At 39.0% G+C, this 14,982-nt stretch overlaps 1 protein-coding gene across 1 annotated transcript; it reads right to left on the bottom strand.

Moving 5' to 3' along the window:
- Positions 1-9,675: 9,675 nt before the first annotated feature.
- Positions 9,676-10,952, bottom strand: MS3_00010570 (uncharacterized protein; the record flags this gene model as incomplete). Its single annotated transcript, XM_051218945.1, has 4 exons — positions 9,676-9,691; positions 10,681-10,711; positions 10,752-10,841; positions 10,880-10,952. The coding sequence occupies 4 exons, from the start codon at positions 10,950-10,952 to the stop codon at positions 9,676-9,678; spliced, it is 210 nt and encodes a 69-aa protein (XP_051068800.1).
- Between the last annotated feature and the right edge of the window lie 4,030 nt (positions 10,953-14,982).

The following is a 14,982-nucleotide window of genomic DNA, read 5'->3' as shown; positions in this document are numbered from 1 at the left end:
ATATCCCGCGAATTAACATGGTTATCACCACTGCATACATCCAATTACTTCCTATCTAGCTTGTTAAATTCATTGTTCCCCGTTCGTTTTTTCCATTCGAACTTCTCATACAGTCTTCACTACTAATTAGTTGAATTTCTTCAACTGATCATTTTATTTGGGTACTCTGATTTTCAACTTATAAGTTTTCACATGGCAAACAACCAATTTTCTTCCAGGTCCTGTGATGGCTGCTGGTATCCAGATAAACTACTATCTTGAGACAAACGCAATCACTCAGGCTACAAGATGCTCAAGAAGTGCTACTTTACAGACTAGAATTAATGCCCTCGAGTTGCTTGAACACTACACATTGAACATTATCAAAGAAAACAATTCTTCGCACAACTTCAAAACGAAGATATTGTTATTTGTGATTACATCAACGTGTAACGACCGAACAGCCAATATTCGGTTGGAACAACGGACTGACGAACCCAAAATTTATTCGATTAGACCTGACCAAGTTCCTCTATATAGCTCACAACGCGTCTTTGAGATACTCGTATTATATTATATCAAAACACAAACTCTGTGCTCAATATAAACGGTTGTAATTAAGAAAACAGAACAAATTACATCAAAAATACAAAATACCTCGAACGGTACAGCCTGTGCTATACAGTCAGAAGTTTCTCTAACGCAAAGTAGTGCGCTAAACGATGAAAGAGACAGTTAATACTAAAGGGTTTGATACCTGAGAATCAATACAAATATTCCCAACAAGATGGGGTCAAATATCTATCTGCAGGGATACCAGCAATCCTCCCAAGCAGGCAGTCAGCAGGTTCACAATCACACACTGAACCACGCCGTGACCTTGAGCTTAGTCAAACACAACCTTACTGTCAATGGTCCGGCAACATGCAATAGAAAATTAGGTAACAAAAGCAAGTCTTTAATCAAAGTCGCATAATAAAGGCTCAAACGGGGAAGACTGGAGAACAAAAGATATGGTTAAACGAGATCGAAACAAAGGTTGGAATACACAAAAGGTAGAAGAAACAAGTAAATGACAATACTGTTCAACAAAGAAGCTGCGGAGGGATTTGCATCTTTTTCTTTCCGTTACTTTACGTTTACTTGAACGTAGGTTTACGCAAACCCATTCACTGGATCTTCGTTGTTGCAGATGTTTCTATGCTAATCATTGGTATGGACCTTCTACAACACCATAATCTAACCATCGATACGCGCAAACGGAGGCTAGTAGACGGAAACACTAAATTATCCGTTTGCGTAACTTCCTTTTCTGGTTGCAGATTATCCCCAGTCACAATTAAGCATACGATAGACCCACTCTATCAACCACTACCCGATAAGTACCGTGGGATACAACAAACTCAACCGAAACTACCGTGTGTGACCAGCAACGTTACACATCACACCACGACTACAGGACCACTTGTATTCCCTAAAGCACGATGACTAGCCCCCGAAAAGCTAAGGTTGGTGAAAAACGAGTTCGACCACATGATAGACTTAGGGATCATACGACCGTCAAATAGCCCATATGCATCTCCGTTGCACATGGTCCCTAAAAAGGATAGCAACGATTGGCGTCCAACTGGTGACTATCGGCGATTGAATGTGAAAACCATTCCCTTTCGTTACCCGTTGCTTCACATTTACGATTTGACAGCTACCTTGAAAGGTACAACTGTCCTTTCGAAAATCGACTTAGTTAAAGCGTAGGTAGCGCTGCAGGGTTATCGCGATACTTTTTTGCGCTGCTTTTTCATTTCTGCTTTGCGCACAACCAAAATTCGAAATTAATCATCAATAAATTTGAAAGTCTATTTTCCGTTTTCATAATTAGGTAAAAAGGGGTTTTTCCATTTTGCGTTACATGGTATCTCGAATTCCTTGAAAATTCATTATTCAGGTGCTGCTATAATAGTTTTTTCGTATTTGCATCGCAGACTAGCAATTATTTCTATTTAGGTATACACTGATGGTAGACAAATCATTTTTCAAAATAGGAAATAGCGTGATCCAGTCATATATCGTCGTAGAAATTTCATTGTCGTCAAGGCTACCAAAACTGCGTTACAAATAACGATACCATGGCAAGATTTATCGTTTTTCCCTTCTTTATCACATTTTTGGCTGATTTTCACTGTTTTACTCGACTTTTATTGCAGGGATAGGTTTATAGTGAAAATATTAGGTGCCCTGAGTGTTGTAAATATTATATAAATGCTATAGATGATAATAACACATACCAAGATGATAATATCACTTTCTACAGTTAGATGTATTAGCCACCAAATGATTATATTACAGGAGATAAATCATAATCATGCGGAAGAGGTGTAATTATGTGAAGATTTTACCAGAGATCAAGCTAAGATAGCTTGTGCAGAGTTACAATGTTTTGGCTGTCGGTATTCTTGCAAAAATACCTAATAGCAGAAATAAGTAATAATATAAAGCGGTTATGAAAAAGCATTGACAAGTACGATTCGATAATTAAGATATCTTGATGTCAGGTGGCCAGATTGTGTGATCTTCGAAAATCAACCAAGGCTGTCTAGGTTACGTGCTGATGCCGTAAATGACAATTACTCATAACTTACGTCGGACTAAAATAAAATAGGCATCAATGATTGCAGGTTAAATATGACGATTCAAAGTAAGTTCACACAGTAGTCTTTATATATGTTCACTGTCTAAGTTTCCGAAGTGCAACCTGTCCAAAGAATTAAATAATACAAACCATGTATGTTGCGACCCATACTTTCCTAAGCAACGCAAGTGATAAAGGAAATAAGCGTGATTGACTATCCAAAGAAAGGGTGTGCTTAATGCACTTTCGATCTGTAATTGAATACTGGTTTCCGTTTTCATACTAGTTCCTGGTAAACATTTATATTGCAATGACTATTTCCTGTCTATCTTATTTCCAGATGTCTTCGCAAGTGTTCACAGACCTAACGGGGACAATTCCGAAGAAATAAAAGTTATTTATTAATGGATCATTTGTGCTAGATTTAAACCTTAATAAACGTTTTCATTTATAACGCATCAGTCTTTTAATTACGGCAATCCTTATCTATCGTGACAAGTCGAAATTCGAACTAATAGTATGGTACGCCATGTTCAAGGTTGCAGTATTTGGTAAACGGTATACATGACTAATCGCGTGTGCGCCAAACTGGTAATTATCACACAAGAACACGAAACAACATCCCTGTCTCACAGCCACATAAGACTGGACAGTACACTTTCCCTGCTGTTACGATATAAGAATAAGCTAATGGCCATATAAATGAATTTATGCAAAACTAAAAGGATTACGATATTAGAACTTCTTGTTATCAAGAGGCATAGCTATGGTCTGTGTTAACAATGGATTCTGACGATGTAGCTTCATCATTAGCACCGATTGAACTCATCACTTGTGCGTATATGTCTTCCGATGCTTCGAGGCATGAACGGATGAGTTTACTGGCCAAATGTTCACTAAGAGTATGGATTGAGTGGTAGTTTTTAGTGAACTTCTTTAGCAGATCACCACTTTCTGTAGAGATTGACATGTTGTCCAGAGCACGAAGAACCAAGTCCATTATGTATTTCCTTGTCCACCAGTTGCTATGTCGAAATAAGTCTACAAAGCTTATAGAGACAAAGGAACACACACTAACGCACATTATGTCTTTAAAGAATTGCAACAGTTTTACGACATTTTAGCGTCGTTTTTGCCTGCAAAGAGCATACATAACAGTGTGCTCTTGCCCAAGACCATCAATCGCCACTAGCTGGAACAGTGGAAAACTTCAAGATAAATTTATTACCGATCGTTACTTACCCAACATTGTTGGTCTGATAAGTCGAATCAATGCATACTACCTCCGGGAACGCGTGGTAAACAGCTATTCGCTCCTTGACGCTGAAGCAAATCATAGATATATTCCCATTTTCATTGAATACTTTCACTTCAGTGTTCGCTTGAACACGCTGTAAGATGTCATTGATATTTTTAGTGTCTAAACTCAATTAATTACAATGTGAGTTCAACAACCTGGGTATAACTATGAACTCATTTTGGCGATATCGACCTTGGTAAGTTGTCTATGGAATTTCCAAGAAACCATATGCCGTAAGCTACGAGTTGGTGTATTACTCAGTAGAAACGTTCTTAAATACAAGCGTTCACTTGACGTCAAATGTCGTCTCGATGGATCGACAGAAATATATCCTTCTGTGCAAGGATGGTTGTGCACAGTTTTAATAGTGGTGACTTTCAGCTCACCATTTACTGCCCGGACCCAAAATCCAGATTGACAATGGCAATATTTCGACCTGAAGGATAAATTCATTTGAAGTAAGGCATACGTAGATGACCGACGTCGTCTCCTTTGCCTAGGTTGTGTTGGCTAGTTAGAAGTTGTATGCTCTTCAGAAGAATGATTATTACTATCATCATCTACATCCTGAACGCAAGCATCTGACTGACGAACTGCGTTTACGTCCATATGTACAGACATATCTCACGAAAAAGTACTTTAGAGTTGAATCATCACTGTTCTTTTTGCATACTGATATAACATACTTAGTATGAGTATACTAAAAAAATAATTGTTAACCACAGAAGTCATATTACCTTATGAACTTCCTTCAAACAGGTCTCAAGATTGTCCCAAATTGTAAATCTACGAGATAACATAATGTCATTGAAGATTCGTCCTATATCATGCATCATCACGATGGTATCGTCTTTGTTACTTGAAGAATGAACGTTATCAGACATGGTGTGGCTGAACTCAATTCAAACCAAAAATGTCTTGATTTGTCCGCTTCAGAAAATTTTCACGAACTGTCGATGTGACGCACCAATCATTTTGCTACAGTTTGACCTTCAAGTGCTCGCAGCCCCCATCAGTGGACGATACCCTAGGAGCGTTGCCTTAAAGCGTATAACCAAATCCCTATGGCTACTGACGATATTCCGAAAACAACTATCATAACTCCCTTCGGACTCTATGAATTTTTGCGAATGCCTTTTGGTCTAAGAAATGCTGCTCAAACATTCCAAAGTTTCTTAGACGACGTTTTTCGAGGTCTCAACATTGCACATGCGTATGTTGACGACTGTCTAATCGCAAGTCCGGACAGAGAAACACATCTCAAGCATCTGGATCTTGTTTTCGATCGACTTCAAAAACATGGCATTACTGTAAACATTCAGAAATGCCAAATCGGAACCGACTCATTTAACTTTCTAGGACATACTATAGATGCTGAAGGAATCCCACCCTTTAGAGCCAAAGCGGTGGTCATTCTAGGTTACCCAGAACCGACCACGATCAAGCAGTTACGAACGTTTAACGGCCTAATAAGTTTCTATAGACGAGTCATACCTAAATGCGCATTACTTATGAAGCCTCTTACCAATCAACTTCGTGGAAATGCGAAATCCACTAATTTGTACGACACCGCACGAAAAGCATTCTGCACGATTAAGGAACTTATCGCGAAAGCAACAATGCTTGCACATCAGGACTCCCGAGCACCAATGAGTATTGCAGTAGACGCATCCGACTTGTAGTGGCCCGTGTATCTGACTTCCTTTTAGATTGTACGAATGTTTGTTATTGCTTATTCTCGTCATATCATCGTCGACTTAAATCGCGTTATCCAATAACGGAATTAAATAAGTCGAATAACGAGAATTGACTTGAGAATACATATATTTCGTACATGAAGCGAATGAAACAGCAAAGCAAAAATGACGCGTATGGAAGATGGCTGGGAAGCCAACTCCATCTTTGTCAAGCGTTACTCAATATTTATAGCCAGACAAAATAAAGCTACAGACATGTGATTAATGCGATAAGAAGGGCACACACATATACGCTCATATAAAAACAGTCAAGACTGACAAGCGAATAATTGACAAGGTCAAAATATGGCTCAAGTAAAATGAATAAAATAGGATGTCCGGAAGTTAGAATAAGGTATATGGGCTTGCCATAATAACTGACACTACAGACTCAGAAATCGGAGGAGTCTTACAACGATGGGTTAACCACTCCTGGCAAATTTTTGCATTTTCCTCTAGACGGTTGCTAGACACTGAATAGAGGTACAGCACTTTCGTCAGAGGACTCCTAGCTATGTATTGTGCTGTACGACATTTTCAACACTACATCGGAGGTCGTGAATTCACTCTTTTCACTGACCATAAACCACTCACATACTCTCTAAGCTCTCCTTCAGACAAGTAATCTCCCCGTGAGTCTCGACAACTGGACTACATTTCGCAGTTTACTTCAGACATTCAACACATCTCTGAAGTAAACAATGTAGTTGCAGACGCCTTACCTCGCATAACCTCCTTGAACAGTTTCCAAGGGATCGACCTTCTTAAACTCACCGAGCTTCAAAAAGAAGACAGTGATCTTCAGCACGAGTTATCGTCTACAACCCTTAAACTACGCATCAAACAGATGGGAAAAGGTAAGGAAACCTTACTGTGTGACACATCTACAGGTAGGGATCGCCCAATCGTGCCGAAACATTATCGACGCAATGTCTTCAACACATTGCACAAACTTTCTCATCCAGGTGTTCGTGCAACCATCAAGCTTATAGCAGAATGGTTTTGCTGGCCTGGCATGAATAAAGACGTGAGGGAGTGGGCACGCTCCCGTGTAAGCTGTCAAAAGTCTAAGGTTGTCAGAAACAATAAATGTCCCTTAGACTCATTTAAAACTCCCGATGCTCGTTTCGACCATGTTCATCTGGATTTGGCAGAACCTTTACCAGATTCAAATGGATACTTTTATCTCTTAACCTGCGTAGACCGTTTCACGCGATGGTCAGAAGCAGTACCTATCAAGGACATCACTGCTGAAACAGTGGCCCGCACCTTCGTCGAACGATGGGTAGCAAACTTCGGCTGCCCTTCAACCATCATTACAGACTGCGGATGTCAGTTTGACTCTGAACTTTTCCGTCATCTGACCACACTTTTAGGAATCACTCGCTTCCGAACAACCCCCTATCACCCACAAGCAAACGGGTTGGTAGAACGTTTTCACCGACAACTAAGAGCTTCACTATCAGCTGCAAAAGTTTCACAGTGGACCGACGCTCTTCCACTCGTTTTACTAGGTATCCGCGATTCAGTGAAGGCTAACATTGAATACACTGCAGCTCAACTCGTTTATGGAACGACACTTCGACTTCCAGGAGAATTCATGGATCCTGCATCATCTTCAATGAGCCTGGATGTAACTTCCTACACGAACAGGCTTACAAACGCAATGCGTTCAGTTAAACCTCCTCGACTCTGTCTTTTGATTTCTCTTGGTGGGTACAAATTATATTAGAAGGTGTTGCTGGTAAAAGCGTTGTCAAACACTGAATACCTGTGTGATCTTCAGTCTTTTGTTAGGTAAGTTCAACTGGCCTATGTTTCGTAGTTTGGTTTTATCGGCTTATTTATGTCCATTTAACTACTTTGAGCATCATGTCTGTGGAAATGAAACAATAACTATGACACTTGCTTAGTTTAGTATTCTTGGTTGTCGTATAATTCAGTTTAGTTGAAAGAATTATTGTATACTTAAGTATAGTGCTTAAAGCCTGTAACGAAACAGATCAGTTTATTAAGTAGAGTTGCCTGTTTCTAATGAGTATACTGATTCAGATCAGTCTGATTAAAAATAGGAAAAAGCGTGCCTTTGATGCTTTTGCTGTCATACATTATAAGATAGCGATAAGTATGTTTGTTGTTTATTTCTAGACTGTACATCTATCACTGACCATATTTCATGATCACTGTCATTAAACAATAACATCGGTAGCAAGATAGCTTAGCATCTGATGTTTTAGTTGCCCACATAACAGCAGTACACAGTCTTAGAAGATGAGTGTTCTGTGCCTCAATTAAATGCAGCTGGCTGTGAACAAATGTTAAGAATCTTTTTGACAACTGGGACTTTTAGTTTATCAGACACTAACTCTAGTTGTATGTCTTCTTGTTAAACTAGACGCAGATGCATGGGAATACTTAGATAGGAGCAAAATAATAAAAATGTTGCAATACGGTACTAAGCCCATGTTACGCTTTGCACAAGTAATAGTAGCTGACCTGATCTAATATTCATGAACGCAAGGTAAATCACAACTGCATAAATTCTTTGCTAAAAAACGTGTAATTTAGTTATTTATCTATTCCACATTTCTGACTAAATTCATCACTATTTTTTCATTTAGAATGCAACAGGAGTGAGTCTTCACAGATCCTTAAAACTGTTTCGCCCTTAGAACTATGGCCCTATGGAACTGTTTACGGGAGACTCAACGAATAGCAGATTATAAAAACGATGCTGGACGTCCATTTTAGTCTCACAACCGCTTCCAGTATTTTTCGACTTCTTTTACTCTTTCGTTTGGAAAAAAACAAAAAAAACTGCGGCTCAACATTACCAATACAACTTTTAAACGGGTACTTAGTTTAAACCTTTGTTTGATATTCGATTCTTAATGAAAGTAGTTGAGTAAATTTTTGAATCTAATGCTACTTTGTTTTATCTACTTAATCGTTGCAAGAAACTTGTGATAAGCGAGCCTCTCAGCACCTAGTTCATGTGTTCAAATGGTTGTGGACTGAATAGAAGCTTTCGCTTAACAGGCTTCCGTGTCTAGTAGCAGGGGATCACCAAATCCTCCAGGCAGGAACCTAAGTATGTTAACAATAAAAGAGGAAGAAGAAATTGGCAAATCATGGTATGATACTATCCTTAATCCTTAAGAATAGACCCAGTTGCCTCTCGAAGGACTCCTGGGACTAGCTCGGCCAGCAGCGAATTCCAGCATTTGACAACTCCTTAGGAGTAGAAGTTGTGTCTACAGTCCGTCCTGCTATGTTGTGTCTCTAGTTTCCGGGTGTTACCCCTTAGGTTAGTGTTGAGACTAAGCTTAAGTAGGTGTTAAAGAGAATGTCCAGAAGTGTAAGACATTAGAAGGTCACCTCTAAGACGTCTATACTCTAATGAGTAGAGGTTAAGTGATTGGAGGCGCTCTTCATAAGGTGATTTGGTGCATATCTTCGTCATTTTCTTGGGAAACCTACAGACTCGGGTCCTTTCACAACTTATTCTAACCACCATGGGTTGTCACGCCAGCTGATGGATGGACACGCGTTACACATCCTAACCGTACCTGCTTCTTATCTTATATCTTCTAATTCAAATGTCATATGACAAGCAAGCAATGCCCCTACCCGCACTAATGGAACACTAGTAACTCAAAGGCACCCTGTATGGTACCTTACATTGGTCTACGCACTCACTTAGCTCTTTAGTGAGAATATTACTACAGTCCTGCTAAAAAAACCCACCACGCACGGAATTCTTAATTTGTCTCATGTAAGACTCGAATGGAAAGGCTGAAAAACTATCTAAAGGTCCATGTGCACGAACGTCGTCAGGGAGGTGCTGTGACGAATGCACATTGTAAACTAAGTTTTCACACCCATAACACCATGCGTATTCATTTAGGAAGTTTAGTAAATCTAATTTGGCGGTTTCTACAACATTTTTATGTAAGTTCGGATGTGCAAGCAGATACATGGATAACGCTAAACGCCGGAAATTAAGATAAAAAGGTTGTGGCAATGTTTTTTCAAGAATCACCGGGCCTAAATACAGAAGAAACAACCTACATTCAGAAGCTTTCCATGCCGATACAAAGTCTAGTGTACGGCATTTACGGGGAAAGTCAGAAGAAGTACTTGCCACACAACCCGTTAATAAATTATTTATGTCCCTAATTGCACATGAGTTAAAGTCGCACAGTCTTCGGCGTGCTAAATCTATCCATAAATTAGCTAGTTTTTTGGTAACACCGAGGTACACCATGTGCATAGGATCTAGAGGAAAAGTTAAAATCATATCAATCGAAAGCGTTTCCATAATAGAATGTCCTTGATGGTGAATTGATTGAGACTGACGACGGAAGGTGTCGTCCGTTCTTAAGGTATGTACTCCATTTGGAAAGGTCGTTTTCCCCTCCAGCCGTCTCCCAAGTACAGTACACCTATCGCAACCTGCCTTACCGTTGTGATTTACCGTGTACCTAACAGAAGAACGAGCAGGTGCGTCACATATAACAGCCGCCAACCTAATAGCTATACATTTATTAAACTTTACACTAAAAAGACCCACATCAGTCATTTCTTTTATTTCAGGAATTGTGTCCGCAGAAAACTCGTTGAATTCTGCCGGCTTACCATTCCCTCCGTAGATCCCTATCATGAACACGTCACTAAACCTAGGGGCAACGATCCGTCCTAGTATAGGCCATAACTGTTGATTGGAGCTTCTAGACATAAAAAGTCCATCCACACTGATATATAAATTTAAAAAGTCAAAATCACTAGTACACAACCAAAGTTCAACGTATCTTAGCAGATTGGTTTTCGATCCTAGATGGTAGTAAACCCCACTGCCGATAAACTTTGGTTGAACACTTGGACACGTCTTTAGGACACCTCTGATGCTTTTCGGTATGTCAGGGATAAAAAATCGTAGACCATACAGAACCCGATCAGCATCCCTTATGCTCAGAGATGTATTTGACATTAGATACATCATCAAGTCGTTCATCATTTCTTTGCGATTCACGAACTTTGGAGAGCACAGGTTCACTTCAGGAGATCCTATAAGATATATATTCACGTATGAATTGAATATACATACCACTATTATCTGAAAGTCCTTGATTGATGTTGCTAGTCGATGGTGTAATAGTTGAAGTACTGTCATTACAAGTGATTTCTCTCTTTACTTCTATCAATTTAATAAACAACATTGTTGAACTCAGTTACCTTTTAGGGTGCTTTCATTAGCAAACTCACTGAACGAAAGAAAGTCATATTTTTTCATGAAAGCAGCTCTCATTTTATTCCACCTTCTGTTATAAGTGGATCTATGACAGCCAAGGGAACGTGACAAGTTCACAGTGGCCCTACGTCTACGAACATTCTCACTGACTTCAACAGAACTCTTAGTATTGGCCTAACAATGTAATTAGTTACAATGAACATGAAAATCTGAGAGCACGTCACTCACCTGCATCACGTAAGTTTTTTGTGATGGCTCCCAAGCATGTCGGAACACTTTAGCTAAACAACAAACGAAGTCAGTCTATATGCGTATGAACCGAATGCCTGGTTCCGTATTTTGTACCTTGTTTTTATGACAATAGTTTTGTTTTTTTATTAAGCGGTGCCTTAATTCGTCGAAGTTTATGAAAAATTAAGCTCCAGAAGCGGTTCATTCAAATACTGTACGTTACATAGAATTGTCGACAAATTTCCCCCAAATACACGACGTAAGGGGGAAAAAGCGACATTTCCCCTAAATAACCGACGTAAATGCGAAAAAGCGACATTTCCCCTTAATTTCCCCCTTCGTACGCTTTATTTCCCCTTTTTTCCCCTTTATTTCCCCTTTTTGTGTTGCTTGGGAATCCCATAAACCCCCCTACCTCCATCAAAACAAATAAGTTTGTATTTGCTGCATATAGCAATTTCATTTTTCAGAAGTAAGATATAACAGTTAGAATTGGAGCAAAATGGCAGTATACAGCAGATCCACGTGGTACATATCTTCATCGATTAACTGAAATAGATAATACGGATATTAGCTTCTTTAGAAAGACTAGTGTCTAACTTGAACTTACTGCGTGAGAAAGTTATATTGGGACTATGAATAATGTAGGAATCTATTCAACCAGGGTGTACGAAGCACTCAAACTGGAAGACAGTTGTCCAAAAATAATTCGAATATGAAGGTGAAAATTCGCAGGTACTTTTCATCGTAAGGGTGGACATATTAGGTACCGAATGACGTCATACCGTAAAAAAACAGGTTTGCGAGTGGTGAAATATGATCTATTAAACAGTTAGCTTAATAACAGTTAATTACCTGGCGAGACTCTAATTTAAGGACGACCTTTGAACGAATCTTAAGTGACCTTGACAATTATTAGCCAATCAGAAGACAGTTAGTATAAAGTGAGAATATATTGTAAGTAATGAATTACAGTGGATGTTCTTCTTTTACATGATTTAAAAACTTGTTAAGGTTTGATAAAGGTTCAGAGGCTCCGAATTCATAATGCATATTGTATAGAAACTCGTCCATAGGGTTAGTGGTTAGGGTTGTAGCCTGTAATTAGACACATCTTCTCTAAAATCCGATGTAAACCGATCGCATGTTAGCACCTTAAACCCTAATCTAACCCTAAAACCCTAACCTTAGCCCTAAACCCTAATCTAACCCTAACCTTAACCTAACCCTAAATCCTAATCTAACCCTAACCTTAACCCTAATCTAACCCTAACCCTAAACCCTAATCTAACCCAAAAACCCTAACCTTAACCTAAACCCTAATCTAACCCTAACCTTAACCTAACCGGTAGGACTCTAATTTATGGACGAGCCAATCAGAAGCGTTTAAGGAATTTCAAGGTCACGGCGGTAAGTTCAGTGCAAGATGCTGACGTTCGATCGTTTTACGGCAGATTTTAGAGAATAAGTGATCGTTGAGAGACTACAGCAGATGGCACTGTTAAGAAGTTCCTGTGTCTGTGACTGCGGCAATTAAATGACCGCAGCACGATGTGCAGACTGCCACGATGACATTGTATGTCGTTGTACTATATGTTGGAGAAAAAAATCTGCTCGAACTGGCACTTTTTTGCCCGGTCACGGCTAAGGCTAAGACAAACCATGATAATCGTTGCAAACTGGATCATAAAGTCTCAAGTAACATTAGCTGCGGCTATACCGATGATTGGAAAGTGTATAGATGCCTCTCCAGACTTGAATTTGTGCATCATGTTGTGGTGCACAAACGTCATTTTGTTGATCCAACGACGGGGGTCCATACAAACAACATTGAGGGCGTGTGGTCTAGGCTGAAGTATTTTTAAAGACCCTACCACGGCTCCAGAGGACGATTATTATGGAGTCATATGGACGAGTTCTTATACCACATGCACTATGATCTCAAAACTTCTGAACCTTTATCAAACCTCAACAAGTTCTTAAATCATGTAAAAGAAGAATATCCATTGTAATTCATTACTTTTTTATCATATATTTTTACTTTATACTAACTCTTTTCTGATTGGCTAATGCTCTCAAGGTCCCTTAAAAATTCGTTCAAAGGTCGCCCATAAAGTAGAGTTTCACCACCTAACCCTTAACCCTAATTTTAACCCCAAACCCTAACCCTATGGACGAGTTTCTACACAATATGCATTATGAATTCAGAACTTCTGAGTCTTTATCAAACCTCAACAAGTTTTTAAATCATGTTAAAGAAGAATATCCACTGTAATTCATTACTTTCTTGTAATATATTTTTACTTTATACTGTCTTCTGATTGGCTAATAATTGAAATTGTTCAAACGCTTCTCATTGGCTCGTCCCTAAAATAGAGTTTCGCCGTCCCATCTGTTTTAACCTCTCATTAATCACCTACTCTCTAAAATCCGCTGTGAACCGATCGTATGTGGGGCAGCGCGTGTTGAACTTGGCTCCGTGACCTTGAAATTGCTCAAACGCTTCTGATTGGCTCGTCCCTAAATTAGAGTCTCGCCGACATTTTTTATAACAAACCCTCTGCAATAGATTGGTAGTATCTGTGACTTCATCTATGGTTGTCGGAAGTCTGGGTTTTTTCGAAAACAATACTGATATCAACTACTGCTAGGCAATCAGTATTAGTTTGACTCGTTGGCGGGATAGTGTTGTCCATAATACTGAAGAAAATTAAAAACTGCAGATTGTTTCCTTTCATTTTGCCGATTATATCATAAAGAACAGTTAGGAACGAACATGCGGACAGTTAGTCACAGGCGGCGGCAACAATTATTTTAGCTAAAAAACGAACTTCAGCTTTGGGTATCTAGAAAACAAGTCAATATAAAACCGATTACCATTTTAAAACATAAGACTAGCCAGCTTGGCTGACGAAATACATTGACTTGAGAAGAAGCAGCAAAAACCCAAATAGCAATGCTGATTCGAAGTAAATTTCACACCAACATATAGAACATTACACTAACTGCGGCATTTAGCACACTGAAACATTAAATTACATAGCTATACAAAAGAAATAGCTGAAAGAAGCACAGAACGAAGAAAGCCGACCGCTATTGCTTACAAAGATGACGGATATAATAATTCCCTCCCCATTCTGATTGGTTGCTAAGCTGAAGGGCACATTTACGAAATTGAGTTGCGTTTAATTGCAGCCGAATCGTATGACTGATTGTTATTGAAATATAAGTATCGTCAATCGTCGCATATATTTATCGATTTATATCGCGTTAGTAAATAACGGAATTGAAGAAGTCAAATGCGATAACGGATTTTTTAACACGCATATTTTGAACGCTTGTTGGTTGGAACAGATAACCAGAGAGGCATTGCGCAGTAGAGGAAAAAGAAAGAGTGGAGCGAATCGAAGTGTCGTGCCGTGGAGAAGACATGTAAGTCAACTCCTTTTTTAATCAAGCGTTAATCAATATTTATATTCACACAAAAGTAAGCTAAAGACATGTGTTGAGTAAGATAAGATATACTCACATATACGCTCATATAGAAGCAGTTAGGGCTGATAAATGAATAATTATTTATGTCAAAATGTGACTCAGGAAGAATGGATAAAATGGCCTCTCGAGAAGCTAGAATAAGTTGTGTAGGATTTACATGGTAACCGACACTACAAGTGTAGGAAGCAATTTCCTACTGGTTCTAGTATAGTACAATGAAGGATAGAGGCTTTCGCTTCTCCGTCACAAAATTGAATCAAGTAATTTAGCTTAGCTCTAAATCCAGTATTCTCACTCCCAATGCATTCTTCGAAATTTCTAATGAAGTTCCAATAATTTGTCGGTGTACCATCAAACCTTA

Source organism: Schistosoma haematobium, chromosome 3 (genome assembly GCF_000699445.3).
Source record: "Schistosoma haematobium chromosome 3, whole genome shotgun sequence".
Classification (NCBI taxonomy): domain Eukaryota; kingdom Metazoa; phylum Platyhelminthes; class Trematoda; order Strigeidida; family Schistosomatidae; genus Schistosoma; species Schistosoma haematobium.
The sequence above is the reverse complement of the archived record's forward strand: the minus strand, read 5'-3'. Positions and strand labels throughout refer to the sequence as shown.